At 49.5% G+C, this 27,800-nt stretch overlaps 1 protein-coding gene across 1 annotated transcript in view; it reads left to right on the plus strand.

The window, feature by feature from the left end:
- Positions 1–1,022: 1,022 nt before the first annotated feature.
- Positions 1,023–27,800, plus strand: part of HS6ST2 (heparan sulfate 6-O-sulfotransferase 2) — a 120,941-nt gene continuing 94,163 nt past the window's right edge. The window contains exon 1 of the mRNA XM_065689620.1: positions 1,023–1,628. Coding sequence (XP_065545692.1) covers positions 1,117–1,628 — 512 coding nt within the window. The 5' untranslated portion in view covers positions 1,023–1,116. The remainder of the gene's footprint in view (positions 1,629–27,800) is intronic.

Below are 27,800 nucleotides of genomic sequence, written 5' to 3' on the forward strand. Positions count from 1 at the left end.
ACTCCACAATCCCCCTGAGCAGCCTGTGCCAGTGCTCTGACACACTCAATGCAAAGAAGTTCTTCCTCGTGATGAGGTGAAACTCGTGGTGTTTTCGTTCATGGCCATTGCTCCTCATCCTGTTGCTGGGCACCGCAGAAGAGTCTGGCACCATCCTCCTGGTACCCACCTTTGAGATACTGATCTGCATGGATGGGATCCCCTCAGTCTGCTCTGCTCCACACTAACCAGGCCCAGCTCCCACCATCTCTCCTCATGAGAGATGCTCCAGGCCCCTGAGCATCTCTACGGCTTCCGCTGGACCCTCTCCAGTAGTTCCTGGTCTTGTCTTGTACTGAGGAGCCCAGAACAGGACACAGTGCTCCACAAGCAGCCCCAGCACAGCTGGGCAAGGCAGGAGGATCACCTCCCTTGCCCTGCTTCCACGCTGCTCCCAATGCACCCCATGCATTTGCCACCCGAATGAACTGAAACCTCTTGGGGTGTCAGGAAAAACACCTGATACACTCAACCCCCCAGACCCGGGTGTTGGCAGGTGTGGAAAGCACAGCTTGGTGCACAGGACATCAGTGACCGCGGACGGTGCCATGGCTGGAGCGTGGCTCAGCACCGCACCCCCGTCCCAGTCCGCGGCTGGAGCGCGGGGCTCTGCAAAGCTGGTTCCGGTCCATGGCTGGAGCACGGGGCTCCGTAGAGCCGGTTCCGGTTCATAAACGCGGGACTCTGCGGAGCCGGTCCCGGTCCATGGCTGGAACGTGGGACTGTGCAGAGACGGTCCCGGTCCCGGTCCCGGTCCCGGTCCCGGTCCCAGTCCCGGTCCCAGTCCCTGGAACGCGCGGCTGTGCAGAACCGGCTCCGGTGCATGGAGCGCGGGGCTGCGCGGCCCCGGTCCCGCACCAGCGCACCCCCACCACGTGCCGCTCCCCCACCGACACCGGAAAAACCCCGGTGTGGGCGTGTCCCGGCGCCGTGGGCGTGTCCGGGGCGTGCCGGCGCGGGGGCTGCCGGGAAGGGCCGGCGGCGGCGGCGGCGGGGCGATGGCGGCGGAGCGCGGCCGGGGCGGTCACCGGCGGCGGCTGTGAGCGGTGGCGGCGATGCGCGGCGCTGCCGGCGAGCATGGAGGACCGGTCCCACAAGGTGCTGCTGGCGCTGGTGATGCTCTTCCTCTTCGCCGTGATTGTGCTGCAGTACGTGTGCCCGGGCACCGAGTGCCAGCTCCTGCGGCTCCGCGCTCTCAGCCCCGCCGCCGCCGCCGACCCGTACCGGGCGGAGGACGAGACGCCGGCGCGGTTTGTTCCCCGTTTCAATTTCTCCGCCGGAGACTTGCTGCGGCGGGTGGACTTCAACATCAAAGGGGACGACCTGATCGTGTTCCTGCACATCCAGAAGACGGGCGGCACCACGTTCGGCCGGCACTTGGTCCGCAACATCCAGCTGGAGCAGCCCTGCGAGTGCCGCGCCGGGCAGAAGAAGTGTACCTGCCACCGGCCCGGCAAGCGGGAGACATGGCTCTTCTCCCGCTTCTCCACCGGCTGGAGCTGCGGGCTGCACGCCGACTGGACCGAGCTCACCAACTGCGTGCCCTCCGTGGTGGACAGCAAGAAGGAGGTGCGGCTCCGGCCCTCCAGGTGAGGCCGTGCGGGGGGGGAGCAGGGCCTTTCCCCCCGCCGTGGACCGTCCCTCCGCTCGCCCTGCGGCGGGGCGGGGGATGGACACGGTGGTGGCGGGGGTGATGCTGCGGTGTGCGGGGCGGGACGTGAGCCCCGCCGGTGCCGGGCTGCAGCGGGGGCGCCGGGAGCTGGGACACCCCCTGCTCTGCGCGACTGAAGAGTTTTAAACGATGTCCCACGGGCACTGCCGGCGGGGAAAGACCGGAGTGACAGAGCCCGGTGACACCGGACAGGCCTGGCAGCCCCGTGGCTCGGGGGCCCCGCTGTGGCTCTTGTCCGGCTCATCCAGAGGCGAGGGTCCCCCCGGACCCCTGCCGTCCCCCCCAGCGCTTCCCCATCTCCGGCAGGTACCGAGCTCCACGGGTGTGCTGCGGGTTAACATTGTTCTTGGGGAGTGTTCACGAGCCGCTGCGTCTTGTTCCACCTGAAGTTTAGCTTACCTTGCGAAGGAAAGGTTAATCCTGTGGCTGAATTCCCTGCCGACATTCGCATTGTCCTTCAGCCCTAACCTTGTTTACTTTGTGTTTGCGTTTGGGGTTGTAGTGACACCGCATCCCTGCACCTTGCTTTTGCAGTCGCTAACCTCACCCGGCCGTAGCTGGGTGGTTGCCTGAATGCTGCCGCTGCCTTCCTAAAGCCCTTTCCCTGGGCAGCCAGGAGCCGCTGGCTCTGCTCCTGGAGCCGTTTCGTTACAGCCTGCCTTCAGTTGGAGCAGAGCGAGCCACTTGTCCGCGGCGTTGCACGCAGAGGTACCCTGCAGCAGAGGTTTAGTGTCTTTTCATACTGCTTCGCTGGGAAATGAGAAACTAGGATATCACTCCTACTGCACCGTTAGACTAATGGCAGGTCCCCTTACAATGAGGGGACTGTGATACATCATGCTATCTGAAGTCAAGTCTAAGCACAGATTCACTTGAAATAGAAAGCAATTTCTTTCTAGAATTCCTTTTATGTAGTGTGACACCACACTGCCATCTAGTAGAAAAATGGTTCTCGTCATTATCTGCCTGTAGCCCAGCAGCCGCTCTTTGAGACTTGGCTATTGTGATTCCTGCTCTTTTGTTTTCCCGACTGCTTTAAGATTTCCTCGTCTCCTTTTTGTGACATCCCATTTGCAAACGTGGGGAAATGATTGCAGCCCCCTTTGGGCCTATTAGCTTCCCGTTTCCAGGCTGCTGAGCCTTGCAGGCTCCGGTGTTTATTTTACCTGTCCTATAAATATGTTGTTTGTCAGCAGAAATGGGAATTGCATAATGTGCGCTCTCTTTGCGGAGCGGCTTCAAGTGATCCTTCTTTCTCTTCCCACAGAGGTGGCCTGGCCTGCAGAGTTGTAGCTGTGGAGCAGGGATTTCTTTCCTTCCTCAGGGACAGGTCATCTGTGCTCAGGTTTAGTTGTGTCTGAAAGAACAGGAGACTCCTTGTCCTGAACCCACCACCTTAGGCAGGAGGGAGCGCCCGGCTTGGAGAGCTGAGGTTTCAGTCTGTAGCTTTCGGCTTTGTGGTTTTTGGTGTGCGCTCTCAAAACCTGCTTTTCGGAGTCAGAATAGAAGAGCTGTGAGTACCTGTCCAGGAGTTCAGAGCAATGCTTCCTCGTCCCGCAGATGATGTATGTTGTCGAAGCCAGCTTCTGAGAGGTCACTGGGACTTGTGACTTGGGATTGAAGCCAGGAGAGAGGAAGCTGTGATTATTCTGTCTTAGGTAGAGATCTGCTGTCTCAAAGGCGTCAAAATGATGTTATATTTTTAATAACCTAATTACACAGCTTGCTTATTCTCCAAATAATGTCTTGCCAAGCAGTTATTTGAACTGCAGCTTCTAACTGTTGAAAAGTACAGGGAGAGAAGTTCATTTAAGAACAGTGGCTCTTCAAATCTTCCTTGCCCATTGTCATACCTTGACTTTAATTTTGTGATCCTGATTCAGCAACATTCAGCTGACAACTAATTAATTAGAACCTATTCCTAGAGCCAGGCACAGGTGGACAGAGAATAGATGCTTCCAGAGCAGGTGTGGGATGTAGGGGCTCTGAGTGGAGTAGGTGTGGGATGAGGAGGCCTGAGTAGAGACCAGCGGGGCCAGCCCCAGTTCCAGCAGTGGGGTTTTGGGGGGACCATGCTGTGTGTGTTGCTGGTCAGCCCCACAATGCAGTCGGTAGTTACTGGCTTGGGGCTATGTAGCCTTGTCTGGCAATAGCCAAATCAGTGGTGGTTGTGCCAGCAAGCTTTTAAGCTTGTACCTGTGTCTGTGTACTTTGCAGGGGTTTGCCTTCTGTGGCATAGAGAGCCTACTTGTCAGATTGCTAGTTAGCTGGGGCCTTCTCTTCTGTTTGACAGTTGAGCCTTTGTTAGTCTGGAGAATCCCCTGGCCTGGACCTCGTGATGCTCCGCACTAGGTACAGAGCATCACTGTGATAGGATCTGGAGGGTATGCTTGTGAAGAACCCTGTTGCTTGAAGCATTTATCCTCCAGTTTGTGCTCCTCATCCCATCACTGGTCTGGGTCTGTCTCTGTTTTCTTTGGAAGTTGCAGGCTTGAAGGGCAGATTCCTTCACTGGAGCAGTAGAAACACTCAGGACAGCAGTTGTGATGCTTGTTTTGGGTTTAACCTAGTGATGTTTTCCTAAATATGAAACCATATAGGTTCCCAAAACTTGCTTTCCTTTGTAGTCGTGGCTTTTGCTCTTTAAAGAAACAGCTAAATAGTTCTCCCTCTCCTCCTTTAGTCCTTTGTTTCCTAGAGGAGCATGAATCTCTGTGTGGGGAGAAGGGTGTGTTGGTTTTGCTTCCTTGGGGCCCATCTGAGTATACTGTATGCCCCTGTTCCTACTTGTCTGCTGTTGCACCAGTGCTGCTCATCCCTGGGTATCTAGAAGCCTTAGGAGAAGAGAAGGTGCAGCATAGTTTATGCATTGATTGCTCCGGCTTTGCTGCTTGGGAGGTTGGTGGAATGTGCTGATGGTGGTGGCAGAAAGGAGAGGTTTGTCTGGGCTGCTTGGCATCGACGGTGAGAAAGGAGAAATGTGCCTTTTCCTAGTCATGAGTGACTGACTTGGGTCACTTGATTGATTGTGGAAGCCTCAAAGCTCTTGGCACACTGAACAGAGGCAGCATCCAAAGGAATTGCGCGTGAGAGCATCACAGAACTGAGGTTTCACTTGGCTCTACTAATTATTATGGGGAGTATCTACTGAACTTGTCTATAGCAATAAATCCAATGGCACCATGGCAAAAAGCAAAAGGCCTTGGGGTTAGACTGGAAAATGTAATGAGATATGGGAGCAGATACAGATACCTGCGTTCTCAAGTGGTGTCTTGCCTTTTAACCTTATTGGGTGAGAGAGCTGGCTGTGGGTAAAGGTCGGGCTGTATTTGGGGTGTCTCCTGGCTAGCATTAAAGGAAAGAGATGCTCTTTGCTGTGAGGCGAATGAGCTTGCAGAGCAGCCCCTGGAGCCAGGAGGTCTGAGACTGAAAGAAATCTTATGCTGCTGGTACAAGCCTGTTGGATCGGGACCAGGGATGGTGCTTACTGGTTTTTGGGAGGTCGGATGCTGGCACCATGTTGTTGTAATGGGACAGAAGCCCCTGGCGATGCATGGGTGTTCTTGTCTTGTCCCCGCATGTTAGTGAAACACTTCCAAGTTAAGCCTTATGAAAATCTGAAGAAAAGATGCATTAAGACATTTCCCAGCAAACTGGGAGTATTTACTCTGTGTGGCTCTGTTGGCTACACGGGTTAATCCTCATGCTTTTGGAAGTGTGGTGGGATTTGCGTCTGCAGATCTCATCTGCTGTGTTGCTGAGATGAAGTTAGTTTTTCCCCCGCCAGCCCTCATAGTGCTCTGCTTTGTATCGGTAGCTGCAGAGGTGCTGATAACACAACAGTGCTTTGGCTGCTGCTGAGCAGTGCTCCCCAGCATCAAGCCACATCCAACCTGGCCTTGAGCACTGCCAGGGATGGGGCAGCCACAGCTTCTCTGGGCACCCTGTGCCAGCGCCTCAGCACCCTCACAGGGAAGAGCTTCTGCCTAAGAGCTCATCTCAGTCTCCCTTCAGGCAGATTAAAGCCATTCCCCTTGGCCTGTCCCTATGTATCCTTATAAAAAGCCCCTCTCTGGATTCCTTGTAGGCAGGAGAGCTGCTGCACCCTGCACTCCAGAGCTTGAGGTGCATGATAAAGGCTTTGGTAGGAGCTGGACAGTTTAAACCCTCTGGATGTGCTGGTGGAGCGGACACCATTTCCAAGGATGGAGTCCTCCAGTGTGGCCGGGGGGGATGCTCAGGGTGGGGAGGGTACCATGGCTGCTGCAGGGTAAGGGATGCAGTGAACATCACCTGCAAGTTCAACACCAGCCCCTGCAGGGCACCTCGTGGGACTGGAGCTGGCTCTGGTTTTGGGGTGCTGGAAGCAGTGGGCAAGCCTGGAGAGCCGAAATAGGGGTGTTGAGGGGAAGGGCAAGGGATTATCTTCATGGGTACAAGTGGTTCCTTCAGCTAACTCCCTTACAGGGCCTAACCTTGAAAGTCTTGGTTCTGAACTTCATCTCATGGTTAAGTGTGGACAGTAGGACTTGTAAAGCTCTCTAAATTGATATCGCTGCTTTTGCAGATAAAGTGTTGGACTTCTTAAAGCACATCTTAAAGGAATTAAGAAAATCACTTTCCAAATTAGGTCTCTTCAGTTCTCCTTTAAATCTTTAGTACAACACAAATGAACTTTGGGTTATTTAAAAGTATGTGTTTCCTGCTGCCTTTTACTTTGCATGTGGAGATTTCTTTCCCCGTGGGTAGCGAGATGTTAATTGTTGCAAAAATAAATCCCAGTGATCGCAGTAGAGCAAGAAATGAGGAACAGACGTTATCCCTTGCACTCTTTATTCCCGAGCGCTGGTCCTCTCTAAAGAAGAGAGTGGGAATGTGAGCGCTGTGGCATGGTGCTGTTGAGCCGAGATGTGATTACTTCTTCTTCAAAAGATGCCTTTCTGCTATCTTTTTCCTGGGAATTTATAAGTATTAAAATGAAACTGTAAATAGGTGCTTTAACTGCGTCAAAATAGACGCAGATTGCGCCTTGCGATCCCTCTTTGTCGGTTTATAACCTTTAGTAAAGGTTATTAAAGATGCTCGGGAGTCAGGCATTGCCAGTAGGTGAGTTATTTTTGTTGAAAGGCAGGTTTTTAAGTTGAACAAGTTGAGCATCAGTTCCGAGGCGTATTAACTGACGTTAATTTGTACCTCATTTATTTAACCTGAATTGCCAGGAATCGTGTTCTCTACTGATGTAAATGGTGGCAAAAAGGACTTATTAGTAGATTTGATTGCTTTTTAAACTTAACTAGCAGGGATGCGCTGGCATGCCTGAGAGAATTGGTCTGTTTCTTGTGAACAGTTCAGTGCCTAATGAATCACTTCAATGTACTTTTCTGAAGGAAAGCAGAGCGATTTAAATGTGCAATGCATTGATTTACCTCAAATGGATTAGGCCTCTGTGTGCAGTCCTTTGCATTAATTTACTTTCTCCACAACTGTAATAATAAAGGCAGCGTTTCTGTTATGGCTTCAGCCCAAATTAGCTCCCGTAACTTGCTAGAAAGCGAAATAATTAATATGTGGCTGAAAACGGGCTGCGGGAATGGATCTTTCTGAGAGGACATGGGTTGCGGGGGGTGCCGCTGGGTTCAGGATGCTGCTGGGAGCTGTGCCGAGGGCAGGAGCATGGCTGGGACCCGGCGGTGGCTGGCTGCGTGCCCTGTCCTCCCTCTACCTCTGATGGAGTGTGAGGAGGAGAGAATGTGTCTGACCTACTGATGATTTATTGCTGGACTCTAGTGTGTGTGGGGGAGAAGTATTTGTGATTTGGGCAACTTTGATTTTGTTAATTCTTTTTTGGATGTGGCCCGGTTTGTGTGTTAGGATGCCTGAGGAAGCAGCACTGAAGTCTGTAACTGCAGCAGATTCGAGCATCTTTTATTACTGTAGCAACTTTTCAGTCCCCTCTTCCTCTCCCTGTGATGTCCGGTCTGCAGCGTTGGGCTGGCTCAAAACTGGGTAATTCCTTATTTAACCACTTAGCCGCAGAAATGGCACCAGGCTTTGTTTCACTCTCTGGGGATTACTGTGGAAGAGCAGCCTTTCTGGAATTACCCTTGTAGGCTTCTTACATACTTGTGAGGATTAATTCCCCGATCCCTTCTCAACCGGTGCATTCCCATCGCTGGGCAGCTGTCTGCCCAGATGTAAACCTGCAGGGAAGCCAAGCGATGGAGCATCCCCAGCCGCTGCCTTCCTCCCTCGGGAGCCCATTTCCCTGCTCCCCGTTCGGGGCTGCTTGCCTGATGGATGGAAGCAAAGCTGATGAGGGCAGGGATGGCGTTTTCGCGTGGGAGGATGAAGGCAGTGCGGTGACAGGGATGGGGAGGCAGTGCTTCTCCTGCCTCCTTCCTCCTCTTCATCTTCCTTGGCAGCTGGGACGGAGCGGGGATCATTGTTTGTGATTGATTTGCTGATGCTGGCAGTTGCAAGCTGTGTTCTGGGGCTCACGGGGTAGCGCCGAATTGTTCAGGCGTTAGTGAAGCGAATCACATTTGTGATGAGCAATAAGAAGCAGACTTTGGTATTTATGAATAATTAACACAGTAAAGTTTTCCTTGGACGTGAAGAAATGATTTAATTTCTACTGTGAACGCTCTGTAAAATTAATGAAAGATTAATTTTGCCTGTGTTAATGTGAGCCTGAGAAGCCAAAGGGATCTCTTGTTCTGTTTCAGTTTATACTGCTGATGTAAACAGGGGATGTGTGATTCCTTCAATGGATTTTCCCTGGGTGGGACCTGTGTTTAACAGGGTGGAATGTTTTCCGATGGAATAGAAGGTCTGTTGGTAAACACTGCACTCGCTGTCATGAGTTTCCATCCACTCACATTATCTCTGAGTGGGTACTGAGTGTCTGTGTATAACAAGAAAACGTCTATTAATGAGTGGCAATTAGGACCAGCTTTATTTTTCTTCTCTGACTCAGATTTCTTCCTCATAGTTTTAAAGAGAGAATCCATTTACAATATTGCTTATGTACAGCTTGGAGTGTAATCTCCATTTATTTAGTCTTGGGGGAAAGAAAATCATTAGTCTTTAGAGACCTATAAATCATAAGATTCATTAGGGGTGAGGCTCAAACCATGTTACTCCTTGGTTTGCAGCTGCTTATCCAGCTCTGAAGGAGCCAAACTTCTGATGCGATATAACTAAATATATACAGCTATGAGGGAGATAATCTTGCACGTTTCCATGAAAGCATGAGGACAGCTCTGCCTTTCATGAGATCCTTGTACCAAACGCTCCTCATTTCCCGTCACCAAAAGGACTGTGAAGTTTTGATGCTTTTTCGAGCTCCCAGTTGCTGGATGAGCAGTTCTTCCTTCGCTCCGTTTTGTGTTGGGTTATAGGAAAGCACTGGAGTCTGCTGTTTGAACTGTTTCAGTAAATGCCCAAATCAAGTGACCAGAGCACTCGCAGTGACCGATTTTCTCCAGCTTCCTTGTGTCCAACCCGTGTCTATTAAGGAAAACAACATTTCCTTGGTCAAAGCCGGAGAAGCTGCTTTTGAGAGTTGCTTTTTCAAGGTAACTGAGGGGAGAGCATTTCCTTTGGCCTGTGGGAAAGCTGCTCCCTGGAGCATTCCCAAGCCATTCGGAAGTTGGAAACTGGTTTTGGTTTGGTTTTTGTCTTGTGGGTTCCAAGGAGGGTATTGGGAATGTGCTTTTGTGTCCTGCTGGAGAAACACGTACCGGGGAACTGACTTCTTCCCTTCTTTGGCAGCAGCTAACTCATCCTGACAGGGGAGATGCTGCTGGAGTCATCCTCCCACAGTACTCATTGCCCAGGGGGGACTTAAATGGGGCTGGATGTGGGTGAAGGCATCTGTCTATGTGATGCTCCCAGAGGAGCGTCAGGCTTTCCTCATCCTGGAACTGATGTCACCAAGTGTGGATGATGAAGATGCCTGCGTGGCTCCTGCCTCTCACTGGGCTGTTTGTTTTTCTGTGGGGGTGTTGAATCTAATCAGTACAGTGGTAGCATGGAGAAGCAAGACAAAAGTGCTCAAGGAAATGTCAGACATAACAGGATGTGTCTGCCTGATGATAGCTGAGTGACTTGCAAAAACATAAATGGCATAAATTAGGCTTTAACTCCTTCAGCTCTTGTGTGCTGCGAGTCAGTCCTGGTAAGAGAGAAGGCTTTAGTGCTGGCATGATCTCCCTGTGGCGCTTTCTCTTTTCCTAGCTGTGCTTTGGTCTGGGCTTTTGCCAGGGCAGGGGTACCTGTGTGAACAACATTCCTTGTCTACAAGCATGGAGAAGTGCGTTGGACCTGAGGTTTGGTACAATGCAGCTTTTGGGAAAATCTGCCCTAAATATTTAATGTATTTATTGGGACATTGAATTGGAGGTGCACAACTGCGAACAGGGCGGATATTTCTGTGGAAGGATTGGAAAGGGGTTGCCCATCGCTAGGTTTAAGATGTGCGCAAATGATGTCTTGTCAAGCCTGAACTCTATTGTATGAACAAAAGTACTTAAATCTGTTGCTTAAGCATATACTTATGGTGTTTAAATGTACTGCAAAGCACTTTGCAGAATAGGGGTCAGTCTGATGGCGTGGGCACCTTTTGGTAGCCTGTGGTATGAAGTTTCCTGCTGTGCAGAGCTGGGATTTCATGTGGCTTTGCTTTTGATCGTGTTTTCCCTGCTCTACTTCTCCTTTCTGTACAACCTGGACCTAGTCAGTGCTGTAGCTGTGTGCGCTCCAACTCGAGCAGAGCGTGTAGGGGCTAGAGACTTGCTGAGACAGGTCAAAAATGAGATTCCCTGTTACAGGACCCAGAGACCTAGAGAGCAGCTTTGGGTAAGCGGATGCATCCCTGTGACAGTGTCTGCCCTGGCTCGTGTGTCAGGTTTGGGTTGGGGACCCGGGGAACCAGAAGCAGCATCTCTTTCAGACTGCATAACAGCCAGGCCTCTGCAGAAGGCTGTGGGGACAAATGAGTTTCCTGGGTGGATTTGGTTTGAGGATGTAGGGAAAAAGAGGAGTTTAGATGTCTTTTCCACCAGCGTTGGGAAAGCGCACCCAAAAGGCCGGCTCCATCTGACCTGAATCCGGACCTCCCGTCGGACAATCCCCTTTATAAAATTGGTCAGTGTATCAGGCAGCACAGAGGGAGAAACCAAGCACACAGAAAGGATTTAGGAATAGCAGAGCTCATGGTGAGATAAAAACTTCTCAGAGCCCAGATTATGGAAGGATCCAGCTATTCCTAAACTATATAAGCAGATTCTCTGTTGGCTGCAGCAGCTCAGCACTCACTGAGGATTTGATCGGGTGCTCAGCCCATCCTGCTGCTCTCCCACACACAGCTCAGGTCTGGAAACTGAGGTTTAAGGGGGATGACAACTTGTGTATTAAGTGTTGCAAAGTATCTGTGCTTTGGAAGCTGCAGATACGGGCTTTCTCAGGCAATCTCTCTTCTTTCTTGGCTAAAAGGGTGGTTTTGCTTCTCCTGCCATGGAATTAGCAGGACAGTTTTGCTTCTGCTTTTGCTCACATATCACCTGAAGTGATGAAGGCGAATTGCTTCCTGCAGTAAACCTGTGTATTTGTGGAAGAGTGTGAAGTACAGGATCTTAATTTAGTTCTTCCCTTAAAGTAGAAATATTTGATGTCCTGTGTAACATTCTATCAAGATAAGCGGAATTCTGGTCTCTTTACTCCTGTGCTCAAAAGATCCTTTAAAGGATGCTTGTATGTCTCAGTACATATTGGAATCCCAGTACTCGCTGCCTACAACCGAGGGTAGGTTGGTTAAACCCGAGATCTAGCTTCTGGTGATGATGGGTACTCAAACTGAAATCTGGTCATTGAGAGAAACTGAAAGAAGCTGTGAAGCAGGTTGCTCTCTTTGGCATTGCCGAACTCCTTCCCTGTGACTCCCACCTCTCAGCTTACCTAGAACCTGTTTCCTTAATGAGGGGAGCTTTGGGGTGGAAACCTCATCTCCTCCCTCCAAGCGCAGAGCAGGTAGAAGTCACTGGGCATGTGAGCGTTTGCAGATGGCTTTTCCTGTCTAGTGCTGCATAGAATCATAGAACCATAGAATAGTCAGGGTTGGAAAGGACCTCAAGATCACCCAGTTCCAACCCCCTGCCACGGGCAGGGACACCTCACACTAAACCATCCCACCCAAGGCTTCATCCAACCTGGCCTTGAACACCGCCAGGGATGGAGCACTCACAACCTCCCTGGGCAACCCATTCCAGTGTCTCAGCACCCTAACAGGAAAGAATTTCCTCCTTAGATCCAATCTAAACTTCTCCTGTTTCAGTTTTAACCCATTACCCCTTGTCCTGTCACTACAGTCCCTGATGAAGAGTCCCTCCCCAGCATCCCTATAGGCCCCCTTCAGGTACTGGAAGGCTGCTGTGATACTGGAAGGCTGCATCTCTTGCATTGTGGCAAATCGCTTTGGTTACGGCAGGGAACTGACTTAGTTTCCTATGGAGAGGGAAAGTGGGTGCCTGGGATGTGATGCCAAGGCAGCAATTGCAGTTCTGGGCTGCCAGAAGTCATTGCCTTTTTGTATTTATGGGAGTTCGTGTTGGGCTCCGTTACAGGATTTGGGAGACACGCTGTCTTTTGAAAGTGGGTTGTGGTAGGATGTATAGATGCTGAAGAGCATTTCATGTACCAAGGGCATGACCTGTGCTGGTGTGAGTGGTCCTAAAATGTGCAGTGTGCTAGCCAGTGGGAGCCAGTTTGGGATGTTTGGAGAAGGGGGGAGCAAAACAGGCTTTTTAGCTCATATGGACAACACACTTTTACAGTACAAGTTGTCATCTTCACTTGAGCAGCTGCGATGAAACCCCCCTTTCTGTTGAGAACAAAAGCAGAAGCCTTCTTCACTTTAATGCAGGTACCAGGGCTGGGATGTGCTGCAGTCCCTCACTGCGTGGCTTGGCTTTGATCCCTGGCCGTGGTGTTGGAGTGCACACTGCAGCTCAGGAAGGGGTTTGGAGTCCCTGGTCCAGACTGACGCCTGTGTCCCTGGCCCAGAGCAAGTGACCATCACTCCAGCAGCACCATCAGCTCTTCAGGGTCACCTCCAGCAGTCGCAGGGAGGAACGGCAGGAGCCTGCCTGTTCCCTCCCCTGTCTGAAGACTGCGACTCTCTTACTGGTCTGTATATTCTATAGGTGTTCCGTGTTAGACAAGAGCAGCCTTTCTGCAAGCTCCGCTGCTCTTTGGGCTGGGAATATAGTGAGGATGTGGCTAGCAGAGATTTTGTGGTGAAATTGGTTGTTGCTGCACTTGAGCCCGAACCTGAGGGTTTTTTTTTCCTCTCTCTCTCTTTAAACAAGCTGTTTCCCTCCCCCCCACTAATGGAAAATTTCGACTTGTCCTCCACTTAACCACAGTTGAGGCTTTTTCCAGGAAAGCAGAATGAATCCGTAACCCTTCCCTCTTCTGCTGCTTGGCGTGCTAAGCTAACTGTGTTATTTTTATTGTGGGGTTTGATTGCATAAAGGCCCCCTTCTGTCCCCACCGAGCTGGCACTGTTTTCCAGATGAGAGGACAGCCAAGATCAGGTGATGCTTCTATCTCTGGGGCTGTGTTGCCCCCAGACCTTCAGAGTTTGGAAATCATGGATTTAGAAGAGGATGAAGCTGAACAAGGGTGGACAGACACTTCTGCAGCACAGCACTTTAGTATGGGCTGAGGGTTTTCCATTCAAATCACAGAATCCCAGACTGGTTTGGGTTGAAGGGACCTTAAAGCTCATCCAGTTCCAATCCATGCCACAGGCAGGGACACCTTACACTGGAGCACCTTGCTCCAAGCCTCATCCAGCCTGGCCTTGAACCTTCAAAGGGAAGAGCTTCTGCCTAAGAGCTCAGCTCAGTCTCCCCTCGGGCAGGTTCAAGCCATTCCCCTTGGCCTGTCCCTACAGGCCCTTGTCCCAAGCCCCTCTCCAGGTTTCCTGCAGCCCCTTTAGGCACTGGAGCTGCTCTCAGGTCTCCCCTTCAGGAGCCTTCTCTTTTCTAGGCAGAACACAAATAATGTGCAGGATGAGCATGCAGAGCACAGGGGCAACTTGGGTCTCACCATCTGATGCAGGGAAAGGCAGCTGCCAGGCAGCCTCCTGGTGCTGCTCAACTCTCTTGATGCTGCTCTCTTCTTGCAGCTCCAGCACTGAGTAAGTCCTAGAGGTTTGTTCTGGGTTGTTTCACCTTTCACATAGACTAGATCCTCTCTGGGTTGGTGTCTTGAAGCATAGCTTTAAAAATCAAATAGCAAATGACTGCACTGTATATAGAATCACTGTAATAACTGTGCTAAACGTTGTATTATAGAAGTCACTGTGGTTAAGTGGAGTATCTCTGAAATCTTGGTAAAAACAAGATGTTTGTGTTCCCCTCTAATTTTTGTAGAGAGCCATTTAGATGTTTTCCAGATTAGGGCATAATGGAACTGCTAGCTATAAATGTTCAGAGGAATCCATTACACATGGTGATTTAGTGGTTAGTCACAATTACTTCGGAGCCACAGTGTCACATTTAACACCAACCTTCAAAACCATGTGTTGTTAAATCTGGTCATCCTTCCTGCGAGATGCTCCTCCAGCCTCCCAGCGAAGGAAAAGACATTTTGTGCAGCAAGATATAAAGGCAGTTTGGAGGGGACCGGCTGATGCTGGAGGAAGGACTTGGCGTAAGTGGAGGTAGCGATGGATGGAGCTCGAGCAGGACAGTCCATATGCTGCCAGCCTGGGTCCTGCTCCTGCCTGGGACAGCAAAGAGCTGGTCTGGTCAAGATTTAGACTGGTGTTCTAGTTAGTGGAGACGTTCCTGCAGGTTCATTGAAGGCACCCTCAGCTCTAGAGCTATAGCTCATAATTAGAGCAACCTCTGCATAACACAAGTATTAGCAGCTATTTTCACTTACAGGCACCTGCGTTACCCACAGCAGAAGCTGGTACCCCTGCCTAGCTTCCAGAACACCACGTTTTCGCTGCAATACCTGCCTGCTCGCTGTAGTTGGCTGCCCGCTCCCATGTCTGCTCCAGTGGGAGTGACGTGCTGCACTTGAGCTGCACCTCCCGGGGTGGAAATTACTGCTCTGGATGGAGTGACCTGCGTTTTGCTGGGTTGTGCTTGCTGAGCAAAGGCTTTATGCCCTGCAGGGCTGTGTGTTTCCTTGATCTTAGCTTGTGAGTTGAAAGCGAGTTCATCTTCAGGCTCCTGTAGCACTCTGTGTCACAGGTTTTTAAGCACAGAGTGGAGGTTGTCAGAGTGGAATGTGTAAACCTGGGATTTAGAGGGTGAGCAGGTAAATCCCGTTAAATTTGTGTGTCTCTGGAATCTCAGAACAAGATATGGATTAAGGGACGAGTGCATGTGGTTGGACATCCCAAAGCTCCTCAGCTGCCTTTATTGTCTGAGCATATTTGTTTCTGCAGTGGTTGGTGTTAGAGGTACCTGCAGGATACCTGGAAGTGCTTCACTGCCAGTATTTCAATAGCAATGATTTAATAGTGCATTTAAGAAAGAACATTATTTGGGATAGCTGAGGCTGGGCCTTGGATTGGTTTTCTTCTTGATACCTGGAGAAGATACTGGATTCTAGGTTTATGCAAACTTGAGCGTGTCAGTGCCCCGATCAATAGCTGAGTTTACCAGTGAAGCTTTGTGAAACATCTAGGAATTTATAGCTAATTCAGGTCAGGAACCCCCTCTTCTTACCAGCTGCCCAGAAATGGGAACAGTTTAAAGCCTGTGGAACACACAGATCGTGTAACCCTTCCATCCCCTTTGGTTTAGAATGGTCCTTTCATTCCTGAGCGCAAGATAAGCTTTGAGAAGAGCTGATGTTGGAGGACTTCTATTTTGTGTTGAAATGAGAGTTTTCTGGGAGCTGCAGCGTAGCAGCGAGGTTGCCGGGAGCCTGAACTGCCTGAGGAGGGAGTCTGGACTTGGCTGTCGTGCCTCCGGCAGCTCATAATATCATAGAATCAACTGGCTTGGAAAAGACCTTTAAGAGCATCAAATCCAACCATTCCCCAGCACTGCCATGGTCACAGAGACCACGTGGACACTTTCAGTGCCCTCCAGACGCCTCCAGGAGCAAGCCAAGGATGAAGGCACTGGAGCTGGTGCAGGGCCTTGTTTTAGCTGTCATCGTTAGCAATTTGCTGGGCTTTGTTTTGGGGATGGGAGAGCGTTTTGTGATCTCCGAAGCGTTCTGTAATGCAGCAGTGTATAGAAGTGCTAGTGCATAAACCAGATCTAGAGTATTGCTTTCTCAGTGTATTTTCTTAATATCTTCTTCTAAACTAATTCCTTTTGGCATCTCGAATGAGCACATGCATCATTGCCACCATTTCCTTAAAATCAGATCTGGTACCTACAGTTTTTTACCGTTGCTTTTAAAGGACTAATTTTACTTTTCCAGTAGACTCTGTCCATCCCGCTCTGATGACTTTTTCCTGTGTAATTGCTTTAGTATTGCACTGCGTTCTGCTTTCACGTTTTAATTGGCAATCAGATCATGCCCGTGGTGGAGGAGAGAGGGAATGTCACTGTGGAATTGGAGGCAGAGATTTGGACCACTGTGCTTTCATTTAATGGGGAAAGTACCTCGTACTTCACTATGAGCTGTACCTACTACAACAACGGATGCTGTCTGCTGAAGTGAAGCCTGTCAGATGTATGATGCACACTTCAACTCTATATAAGGAGCAGTATATTAGGGCATTGATGGTGACTAGTGAAGACTTCGTGCTGTGCACAGCCGAGGGGGAAGGTTGGTGCCGGTACCACAGTAGGGGTACGATGCTGTGGGTGGTAGGGATGTGGTCAGAGGAGCCTTTCCTCCTCTGGTTCCCAGCAGGGTGGGTGAGGAGGGTCTTGCCTTGGCTGGTGCGCTGTTCTGTGCTCTCTTGTGTGCCCATGGGCATGGCAAACTGGTCAGCCTGACATTGACACTGCAGCAAGATGAGTGCGATCAAGATGATTTCAAGGTTAAAACTTCTTTGCAGTGGGTTGGGATGCCCCCTCTGCACTTACATTCCCCAAGCATGGATGCTTAGGTGCAACTCATGTATTTGCTTTGCACTGGGAGCTGGCTCACTGTGGAGGTGCACGTAAAACCAGGCAGCAAAACTGCCCATGCTTCTGCCAACTGCATAGAACCCCAGCCTGGTTTGGGTTGGAAGGGACCTCAAAGCTCCTCCAGCCCCAACCCCTGCCACGGGGGACTCTTCTGCCTAAGAGCTCAGACCCTTTGGCAGCTTCTTGCCCTGGGTCCTGTTTAAACCACCCAGCCAATTCTGTTAGCAGATGAACGCTTCAGCTCTGCTCAGTTAGTGTATAAATAGCTTTTGATATAGGAGTTTAGCCTGTGTAAATGCCAGAATGTCTTGTCTGTGATGGTTCCTGCACTTAATATTTTAGGGTTCTTAGGGTCTGGCACAGACTACTATTGATTGCTTCTCATAGGTGCCTGTAGTTAGCGTAAAACAGGAAAGCACAACTTGTATTGTGGGCACTTATTTATAAATATCTTGGAGCATCCAAGGAGCCTTGGAGGGCACAGCTTGGGTCCCTCTGTGTGAGGATCTGTCCTCAAGACATCCTAGTACCTGAACCAGGGAGGTCAGAGCCAAATCCTCTCGCCCTGCCTGGTCAGGAAGCACCTCTGGAGCTGGCTGCAGCGGAAAGGAGGCACAAAAGAACAGCAAAGCCCCTTTTGCCTAAGAACTGAGAGTCTCATCCTTCCCAGACGTTGTCACTTGGAGGTCACATTGATGCAAATATGCTGTGCCGTGTGCGGGGAGAGCATCCATCCTTCCTGCCGCTTCCCCCTTTTGATATGCGTGCTGCACAGCCCTGGAATTCGGCTTCATCAGAGGCAGGAAGGTTTGTACCGAGACTGGCTGATGTATTTATTTTACCCTGCATTAGTTTATAAACTCTGGCTCTACCTGGAGAGGTTTGAATAGCATTAGAAACCCGGTGCATGGTGGATACTGATGGCATTTGATCTGGGAAGTTGGAGGGAGAATTCAGATTGAAATTGCAAGGCTGCCTGTGGTCCTGTAGGAGCAGAAGTTGGGAACGTCGTGTCCCCTGGAATAATGCAGCCTAATTGGGATTTCATTTTTTATTTACTACGGGTATCCATGTTTTACTTACTACAGGCATCGAAAACATGCTTAATACAGCATCTGTATACGTGGTGGTAACAATAAAAGTGCTTTCTTAGAAAAAAGGCATAAATTTTGTTGCTAAACTGCAGGATGTTTCATAAAACCATGGAGTTATCCCCTAATGTGACCCATGGAAACTAAAATAGAATTCGCACCAAGCAGCCGGGATTGTGGATTTTCCTATCTGTGATGCATAGGACTTACAGCACACGTTAGGACCCGACTGATGAAACCATTCCCAGGTGAATGTGTCCTGCAGGCTGATGTCTAAGACATGGTCAAGCTCCTTAAGGCCATCGTGCAACCATGAGCAGAGCTGCTGCTTGGAGAATTTACTTGGGATGTTCAGAGTGCTGGGGTTTTCCTCGAAGGGCAGCTTAGGGAACAAACGGAGATCTTTTCCTGATGTATTGATGAAGTTTGTGATTGGAATTGATTGTGATGCAGGCCTCTTTGAGGGCAAGGGGTGTTTGTATGGAATGCTAATTGTGTTTTCCTGTGTTATTCCCAGAGGTGCATTGCTTGGTGTGGCTGCCTCTAGGATTTTGGAGGCATTGGGGGACGTACTGGTCTGATTTTGGTTGGTTTGCTTCCCTAGCTCTTCCCCGCTATGTGCTAAAGGGGTCTTGTAACCTGAAGGGATGCAGCTCATGGATGAAAGAAGGCAGCTAGAGGGAGGGAGAAGACGTGAGGAAGTATTTCACGCTGCAGTTGAAGTGGATGATTTTGCTGACGGGTGAGGTGGCAGGAGGCCATCTGCTTGCTCCTTTCCAGTTGACCTCAGCTGTGTTCTTGATGGGTTTCTCTTAGAGTCCATCAGAGTCATCAGAGGAGCATTTATGGAGAGGGAAGACCTTCCCCACAAACCGATTCACAGGAGGTTACTCCTTTGTCTCCTGCCTTGCCCTTCTTGTACCAGGTTGCTAAAGCCACCCTTGCATCATCTGTCCTTATCCCGGAGCAAACGTTAATGGGCGCAGCGTGTCTGTACTGCTGACGCAGGCAGAGGGTCCTTGAAAGCAGGCAGTGACAGTGCAGAGCTGGCATTTTCCACTAGCTCTGCTCATTCATTAAGGTCACATGCTCCAGCTATTAGTTTGGCCATTGCTTTTCTTCATTAAGCAGGCACTGAAATGCCAGCGAAGGGGCCATGAGGAGTTCTCCCCTCCACAGAGCATCGCTGTGAGACCCTGGTGATGGTGGCAGGGTGCTGTTGAGCTGTGGGCAGGCCAGCCTATTGATGGAGCGGTATCATTTCCTGTTCCAAACGAGAGAATTTGGTTTAGGTGGCAGGAAATCATGAGAAATTGATGCAGGCTGGAGTGTTTGCTTGATCTTTCAAAGGGTCTGCTAAAGTAAAGGCTCGCAAGAGAGCGAGGTGTTCCTAGCCTAACTTGCGAGGTGTATGCTGGTGATGCTGAGAAGCAGGTTTTGGTATTTCAAAGCGTGTAATCATTGCCTTGCTTTAAAAGAAAAACTAAAGAGGAATTTAATCTAGACTTATTGCTCAAATCTGGGGCTGGAACTAGATGATCTTAAGGTCCTTTCCAACCCGAACTGTTCTATGATTGTATGACATTCCAGTGCAGGCTACATCACCTCCGTGATTGTCTAGACAGGTTCCCCGTGTCCCTGTGAAGCAAGCTCATTATTTATTTATAGCTATTTATTATAATAAATGTGATTGCCTGCAGTAAGGCGCTAACTCGACTGAGTCATGTTTCAGATCACACAGCTGTGTTGGTTGGGTCTCAGGATAAATAACACATTTGCAGCTGCACCATGGAGCAGCCTCTGACTCGCGGGGGGGCTCCGGTAGATGCTGTTCCTGGGAGAGGCACAAGGGGAGGAGATGCTCAGGTTTGGAGAGGAAGAGGTGTCCTTCAAGCCTTCACACTGCCTGCCCTTGGATGATGTCCTTGTGGGGTGCAGGAGCTGTGGAGCTTGCTGTCGTTGCTGACTTCAGCAGGGCTAAGGCAGTATCCCAGGTGCTGCATTTAAGTGCTTTTAATAGTTAGGAAGCATCCAGTCCGTACCCAGAACTCAGAGGTTTTATGGATTTGATGTGTCACCACAGGGATCATGTTCTCTGCCACAGGCCCATTGACTTTGGTAGAGTTATTTATGATTTGCCTGTCAGGGACTGTGATCAAAATCTGGGGGGGCTGTTGGTCTTTGCTTTACCCTTTCCCTGGAGTTCTGTTGTGCAGAAGGAGCTTGTCGGCACCCCAACAGCTCTGCTTTACCGGGAGACACCAGTAGCTTGCTGGTGTATGACTTCTGTCCCAATTGATGACTTCCTTTTTGACCAGTTACCCAAAACCTGGGGTCCTTTGAGCTGTTTGGCTGAGGGGAGACTGACAGTAAAGCCAGAGATGTCCTGTCTTCAACACAGACCCCAGCCTTGTTCAGAAGACAACCTTGTACACAGCCGAGGAACTGTGGACTGTTTATCCAGTGGTGTATTTTATAATCCTGCCACTCGGAATACACGTGTGGTGGATCTGTTTTGGTAAGGTTGAACTGATGGCAACGTATGGTCAAAGCGGTTGAGCTTGGCTAGATGGATGTTTTCTTTCCTATGGAACTTAATTGTATGAAAGTGTGAAAGAACATTAAGTTGGGTGTTGAAGGAGCTGAAGTTGGTTGCTCCCTGTAGCATTTGATAGAATACACGGAGGCCAGAAGGAATGAATAATTTACTTCTCGACTGTCAGCTGTGGTGGAAAGAGGAGGTGAAGCTGGATTCGTGATCTGCAAATCTGTTCCTCAGCCCCGGAACGTGTCAAAACATCATTTCAGCTTGTGAATTTTGGTGAGGTATGGACTCCAAAGGAAACCATGAAGGTTTGTGGAAGGAGAGCAAAACAGTGGTTTACTGCGAGTGCTTTAAACCTTGATGCTTCTTTTCCTTAAGGAAGATTTCCTGGAACTTCCTGCTGCTCGACAGTAAACGCACTCTCGCTCCTGTAATGGCTGCCTCACTGCAGAAGTTGAGGTTTAATCACGCACCATCAGATTCTATTTTCAAATTTAGAGTTAAAGCAGCCTTTCAGGCTGGAGTTAACCCGCTCGCTTTCATTTCAGTGCACCGAGCGGCAGGTGATGGGTGCGCGTGCTGGGTTTCTCCCATTAACATGAAGAGGTTGGGACTGCAGCCTCTGCCAGAGCACAGATAATTAAGGGGTGCTTCAAGTGTGACTTTAAACAAAGAAACAGAGATTCCAAGGAATTGCACACAGTGGGGGATGAGTGTCTTGCAGCAGAGACCAGGTAAATGACTGAGCGAGTCCAGATCAGCTGATAGTCAAACATGAAACCTTTCCAAGCTTGTTAGCTAATCTCATCCATAAAACTGCCTATTCTTCATGGATGTTAACCCGCTTATACTAATGTTTTAAGGTAAAAAGCCTACAAAAGGGGAAAAGTTACATTTGAAAAGGAATAATACGTGAGCCTTTCTACTGTAATTAAGCAGACCCATGGGCTGATTCAGACACCGATGTTCCCGGTGTGCAAGCGGTCATGATCAGTCACTGCTGTTGAATGTGGCTCACCCACCGCATCCTAAGCTAGCTGTTGGGATGGGGACTTGCAGGTTTCTATGCCAGCATGTGTATTTTACTGTTAAAAAAGCAGTGGAGCCTTGGGATCCAGCTGTTCTTCCCATTGTTTTTGGAAGGGTACAACATGGAGGTGCCTGTGGACACCTCAAAGCACTCTTACAAGTGTTCTTGTGTAAGGAGGGAAGCTGCCTTTGACATGCTTTTATTTAATGCTATGGAGGGGCTTGCTATGGGAGAAAGCCCAGATGTTGGCTCTCATAAGAATCACATCCCTGGCAGTGCTCAAGGCCAGGTTGGATGGGGCTTGGAGCAAGCTGCTCCAGTGGAAGGGGTCCCTGCCCAGGGCAGGGGTTGGAGCTGGATGAGCCTTAAGGTTCCTTCCAGCCCAAACCAGACTGGGATTCTGTGCATGATTGGCTTCCTTGGTTTATGGATGTTGTGAGTAGATTAGGGGTGGGAGTCAGCTCTTCCTAGCAGGACTGGGCGATGGCAGTCAGGAAAGTATGGAAAGGGCTCTGAATCTGAAGCTGAACAGCTGGTTTGGTAGAGAAGCAGGGATGAAGGAATACCTGGATGGAGACATACATGGATGGAGGCACAGCTGAAGTTGCTGGCTAGGAGAAGGACCTTTCTCCTCAGCATTCTGAGTGGGTATCAGCAGGGCAAGATGCCTTTGTCAAGGTCAAGGAATGTGCTGTAATTGAGTTTGAGACGAGTGGCCCCTGGCTGGGAGCTGCTGCATGTGGCTGGGTAGGAAAGGCTGTTCTTGAAATGTGATGCAGGAAGAATGAGCAAACCTTTGATAGAGCCTGGCTGCGAGGATCTCCAGTGGTTTGTTAAGAGCGTGTTTGATGAGTGTATAGAGGTGAAGGGAAGATGGGGAGACAGATGGGGAGGCAGCTGGAGAGACAGGCGCAGCGAGCCTGGGAGAGAGGTGTGTGTGCAAGGCAAGGGGAGCGCAGGGTGGGCAGGGGGTCGCAGGCATGGCCTCTGCGTTGTGGTGATGGACCTGAAGGACTAAGGTGCTGCATTGCTGCAAGGAACAAAATCCCAAGTAATTCTCTGCCTTAGAGGATGCAGGGAGCTTGTGCAGAGAGCCGGGAGAAAGGCGAGGGCTACACAATGAGAACTCGGTCTTCTGCTTGTTCCCTCCCACCGGTTTGCTGAAGTCCAGGAGGGCTTTAAGAAAGGAGGAAGGAGATATTGGGATCAGTTTGCTTTGCACTTATTTTGGAGCTGCTTTCTGGTGGCTGTGGCAGCAGTTGGGGTGGGTGGGAGCTGGGAGAAGGCGGCTTTAACAGCGAGATGCTCCTTGGAAAACCGAATCAACCTCCCAGTGTGGAGCCGGCTCTTCCTCCCCATGTCCCGCTTTCAACCTCTGATGGAACTTCTCTCGTTTTAAGGAGGAGGCGACTTCTCAAAGAGGTTGATGGTGTGTTAGTGACACCACTTGGAGTGGGTGTTTCTGCTGTTTCCTTTATCAGTGCTACCGAGATGGAGCTTTTCTGTGGTTTCCTTTCTCAAGCTCTGCATAGGAGTCATAGGAGCAGGGGAATTGTTCACTGCTTTGCTGCTAGTTTACCCTGTAACACCTTCATGCAATTGCTACTTGGCAGGATCTTCAATATGTATAATCTCTCAAAGAAATATTCTTGAGTTGGAGGTGAAGAGCTGCAGTAGTAATTTGGAGGGATGCGTTTCTCCCTTCTGCATCCTTTTTTGTTGCTGCTGTTAAGATCAATATTGAATAAGTGTTCTTCTGAAAAGATTGATGTTGAGGTGGCCAGAAACAGTCAACAGCAGGCAGCAGTTGGAGCAGTCCTGACGTGGCTGGGCAGAGGAAGGTGAGCATCCATCATGCTCTCAGTTCATTAGAAAGATAATGTTTGAGGAAATTAAAGCGCGCTGCAGAGTTGCTCGGGGGTTCTTTCCCATGACCATGCATATGTTCGTGCTTTATTTGCAATTACTCTGCTGTTACGTATGTTTGGCTCCTACCAAGCACATGAAAATCTAGTATCGGGCTCAAACTGTGCCTCCTTTATTTATAAACAGCTTCTCTTTTGCGTGATGCTGATAGAGCATGCGACAGAGACATCTTGCGATAGACTATTTCGGGAGAAGGTGCCAAAGATGAAGAGGAAACATTTTATGTGATTAAACAACTGAGACGTTCTGACAGATGTTTGCCTTGACAGAGTTTGCTGGAGAAGCAGCGCTGCTCAGATCCAGTTAGTGCTTGTGCATGGCTTTGTGCCTCGGATGCAGGAGAGGCGTTAGCAGCTGCTGGCTCATGCAGTCCTGCAGGACCCCTTCCCATATCTGTGAGCTTTGTGGCATGCATTGGACAGCGCCTCCGGGTGCGTTTCATACAGTCATGAACGGTTTGTGTTGGAAGGGACCTTATAGCTCATCCAGCTCCAAACTTCCAGGGATGCCTCCCACTAGAACCAGCCCAGCTCTCTCAGCCTGGCTCCAGAGCAGAGCTGCTCCAGCCCCCGCAGCAGCTCCATGGCCTCCTCTGGACTCACTCCAGCAGCTCCACGTCCCTCTTGTGCTGTTGGATGCAGGACTGCAGGGAGGTCACCCCAGACTCGGTTTTCGATCTCTGGCTCATGGTTCTGTGTTTCTTGTTGCACTTCAGGACGTCTGTGCTTGTTTCAGTGAAGGCTTTTAACATGCACCTTGCCAAAAGAAAACCACAGCGAAGGTCCTCTTGCCTTTGGCTTTATGTCTGTCCGCTCTAATTCCCAGTCAGATGCTTTTGTGCTTTCAGGGCAGTTTATGTTGGGGCTCTGGCAATTTTTGAGGATGAAAATAGCTTTAATTTGAAATTTGAATTCAAGATAATACAGCTAGGACTTGCAGAGTTGCAGTTGGCTATTGCTTATTCGCACAGAAGTGGCAGAAAAGCCCTAAATATTTTGAATTTATATTTGGAAAAGAGATAGAAATGCATTCAGACCTCTCCGAGCTGCTCTGTTGTGTATTTCTTTTTTCTCTCGGATTAGTAGAGCAGGATGGACCCTTTTGTGGTATGTAATCAAGTTGGAAACTTCTTTTGAGTCAGACTGTAAAGGTGTAATCCCCTTCAGGGATTATGGTACGCTTTGCATATTGCCTCCAAGTGCTTATCCAAGGATTCAATGGATGCTTTAAGCCTGCTGCAATCTATAGCACTTTGGAAAGCATTCATTCATAAAAATGGGTTTTAACAGCAGCTTTGCAAAGACTTGGAGGAATGCAAGAATGAGGAACGTCATCAATTGCCCAGGAGGACATCGTGATTCTGGCATCTGCAGTGCTGAAATACGACTGCACCTACCTTGTGTGCTGTACAGCTGGGCTGAGTTCACCCCAAAAAGGAACAGCGGGGTGAATTCTTCCAAGAACAAGTGTGGGCTGCTGAAGGTGCAGAACTTGGGCAGTTCTCACTCGAGTTTGCCCCCTTATATTGTGCGGGTTTAGAAACAGAATGCCCAGGGATTGCATCCCCCGATTGAGTCAAACAAGGGAGTTTTCTCCTCCCCCAGCCTGTGCCTCCCTCTCCTCAGGAGCCTGAGCAGTATTAGCTCTCCATAGACTCCCGCTGCGTCCTTATGTTAAGCCATCTCTCCAGCTCATTGCATGCCCTGGCACGAGTCAGTGCACCGCTAAAAGAAGGAAGAAAGGGTGTATGTGTCATCCTGGAGCCTGCCAGCAACCTGAGCCTGGATCTTGCTGCAGGAGCACTAAGGTGTAGTTCTACGCCAGCAGTGTGTGCCAGGGATGCTGCTGTCCAGGAGGCAGAGCTGTTCTCTCGTGGCCCTGTTAAACTGCCAACTGCATTGACACGGCAAAGTTCAATGCGTGTGATGCTGTCTGCGCATCCGCCAGGTCAGACTCCAGACCTGTTCAGCCCCGAAAGCAGATGTTTGGGGACAAGTATGAAAAATAATCCTGATCTTCTCCCTTCTGTGCTTGACAGAAGTCAGCAACCCAGTGTAAGCTGTAAGGCATGGCTGAAGTGCCTTTTGATACGTGTCTATTGGCAACTGTCTGATTTTCATCAATGGGCCTCAAGATTTTAGCAATGAATGGTGAGATTGTGAGTCTTCGCTTTCCTAGGCCAACTCTCTGCTTGTAAGCAGCTGCTTCTGTTGAGTAAACCAATCATGGTTTGCCAATAAGTCTTATTTAGGTAACAAAAGACAATGTGTTGCATTAGATCTGTTTAGTCTTGTTTGCATGGGGCGGAAGGTAATTCTTTCTACATCTTACTTGTGTTTAAGAGGATTAGATGTGGCTCCGCAAAGGTGCAGGCAGGGTGGTAGGGAGCCGGGAAGGTGGGACAGCGTGTGCTTGTAGCATTACTTATGCCATAAGCATTGATATAAAAGAAATCTCTGTCTTTATCCCGCTGTGCTTATGTTGAAGGAAGCACATTTGTTCTTTTGACTCGGTTGTGGGAGAATGCTGAATTATTGCTTCATCTTACAAAGGCATTTGGTGCTCAGAGTGGCGAGATAACATAAAGGCTAAACAAGTGTAAAAGATTTAAGCGTTTCTAATTTATGGCACAGTGCTCCCAGGGGAATATTGCTCACAAAGACCTGCAGCATCTTTTCCTATTGAGTGAACGGATTAATGACGGCAAATTCTGCCGTGTTAGGGACGTGTGTGAGGCCACTCCTCGTGGCTGGCCGGAGGAGATACTTCAACTGGAAGAAGCCACCGTTTCCTTGCGGCTGCTTTGGATTCTGCTTTTTCCAGTTGAGAGAGCAGGGTCTTTTTTGGGAATAGTTTTGGAAAATATTTAATTAAGCGGCTCTAATGAGGGGCCGTTATAACTGCAGATGGAATTATTGTTATCATCATTTCAGCTGTTAACATTTTAAGGGCAGTTGTTCACAAACTGTTCAGTAATTTGGGCCCAATTCACTGTGGAAACATCAGAGCTGAGCTGCTGCTGCAGCAAGTGTAACATGGAAAGGAAGTCACCATTCCCGGGATGGGCAGTGGGCTGTGGGCGCATCGCTTTTCCATGACATTGGCTGCGTTCGGTACAGGCTACAAAGGCTGAGATCCTGGAGTGATGTGGGTTGCTGTGGTCTATGTGTAATGGGCTTATTTGCCATCAGGAGTACAGTGAGATTATGTCACGGTCCTTTAATTGTGCAGAGCAGAGGTTTGGGACAGAGCTATGGAAACTTGTACTTGTGGCACAGCTGCTCAAATGGTCGTGGTCTCCAGGCATTCTGCGAACGTAGTGGTATCATCACGTTAATGGCCAGGTGAGCCTCTTAACCTCAGAGGAAATTAAGCAGCATGAGGAGGGGAAAAGCGCAAATTGCCTTTCTGTTCTTGGCGAGAAGCAGCACCTTACGCAGCTGGATGCAAATTGTTTCTAGTTAAAGAATGTCTTAAAATGCAGCTCTGCAGGGTTGCTCAGCTGCAGCTATAGTTAGAGCTGCGGCTATAGATAGCATTACATTTATTTAAGTGCTAATAAAGTGAAGTTTGGCTTTTCCTCCGAGAGTTACTTTAGAGCGAGTCTGAGTTGTTGCGCAGCTTTGTGCACCTCGAGTTAAAGCTCCTTCACAGCACTTAGGCTGGGCAGGTTAACGTGGAGCTCTGCTGGTGTTTGACAGAGCAAGTGCTTTGCTTCTTCAGCATCCCCTTCCACAGCAGTGGGTTAGAACTAGGTGAGCCTTAAGGTCCTTTCCAACCCAAACCATTCTGTGATTAGAGCACAAACTGTTGAGCAGTAAATCCTCTTTCTAAGCCAGGGATGTGATGAATGTACAGTGCTGGACATGCAGAGGGCAGGTTAAGAGCTTTAACTCAAGAATGGGGCTTGGGGGCAGCACATAAGGGGCTCTGGGAAATGTTTGATGCCACATCTAAGCCCTAAGACTCTGAATGTTCTTGTATATTCTCTTCAACTTAAGTAAACATCTTCTCAAATTGAATAACTTCTATTGGGTCTATTCTACTGGATCTGGGCAAGCCATTTCCTAGTTATTAAGTGGTTTGATCACGGCAGAGAGCATGGTAGGAAATCATTAATAGCCTCAGAAGAGGCACTGCCAGATGGCCGTGATGGTGATTGGATATCTCAGCATCCCTATCCAGTGACTCAGTGGGAACATGTGGTCCTTTGTTCCCTCTTGGAAAGCGGGCCTAGGGGTTAGTGTCAGGAACCCTAGGCAGGCTTCTGGCTTAAGAGCTGGCTTCCCACAAGACCCTGCTGTTCTGCAGAGCAGCTTTCCCATTTTACATGTAGGAACCATGGATAAAATAGGAATCTGGTCTGGCCCCGTGTTGCAGC

This window comes from Lathamus discolor, chromosome 9 (genome assembly GCF_037157495.1).
Source record: "Lathamus discolor isolate bLatDis1 chromosome 9, bLatDis1.hap1, whole genome shotgun sequence".
In the NCBI taxonomy this organism is placed as follows: Eukaryota; Metazoa; Chordata; class Aves; order Psittaciformes; family Psittacidae; genus Lathamus; species Lathamus discolor.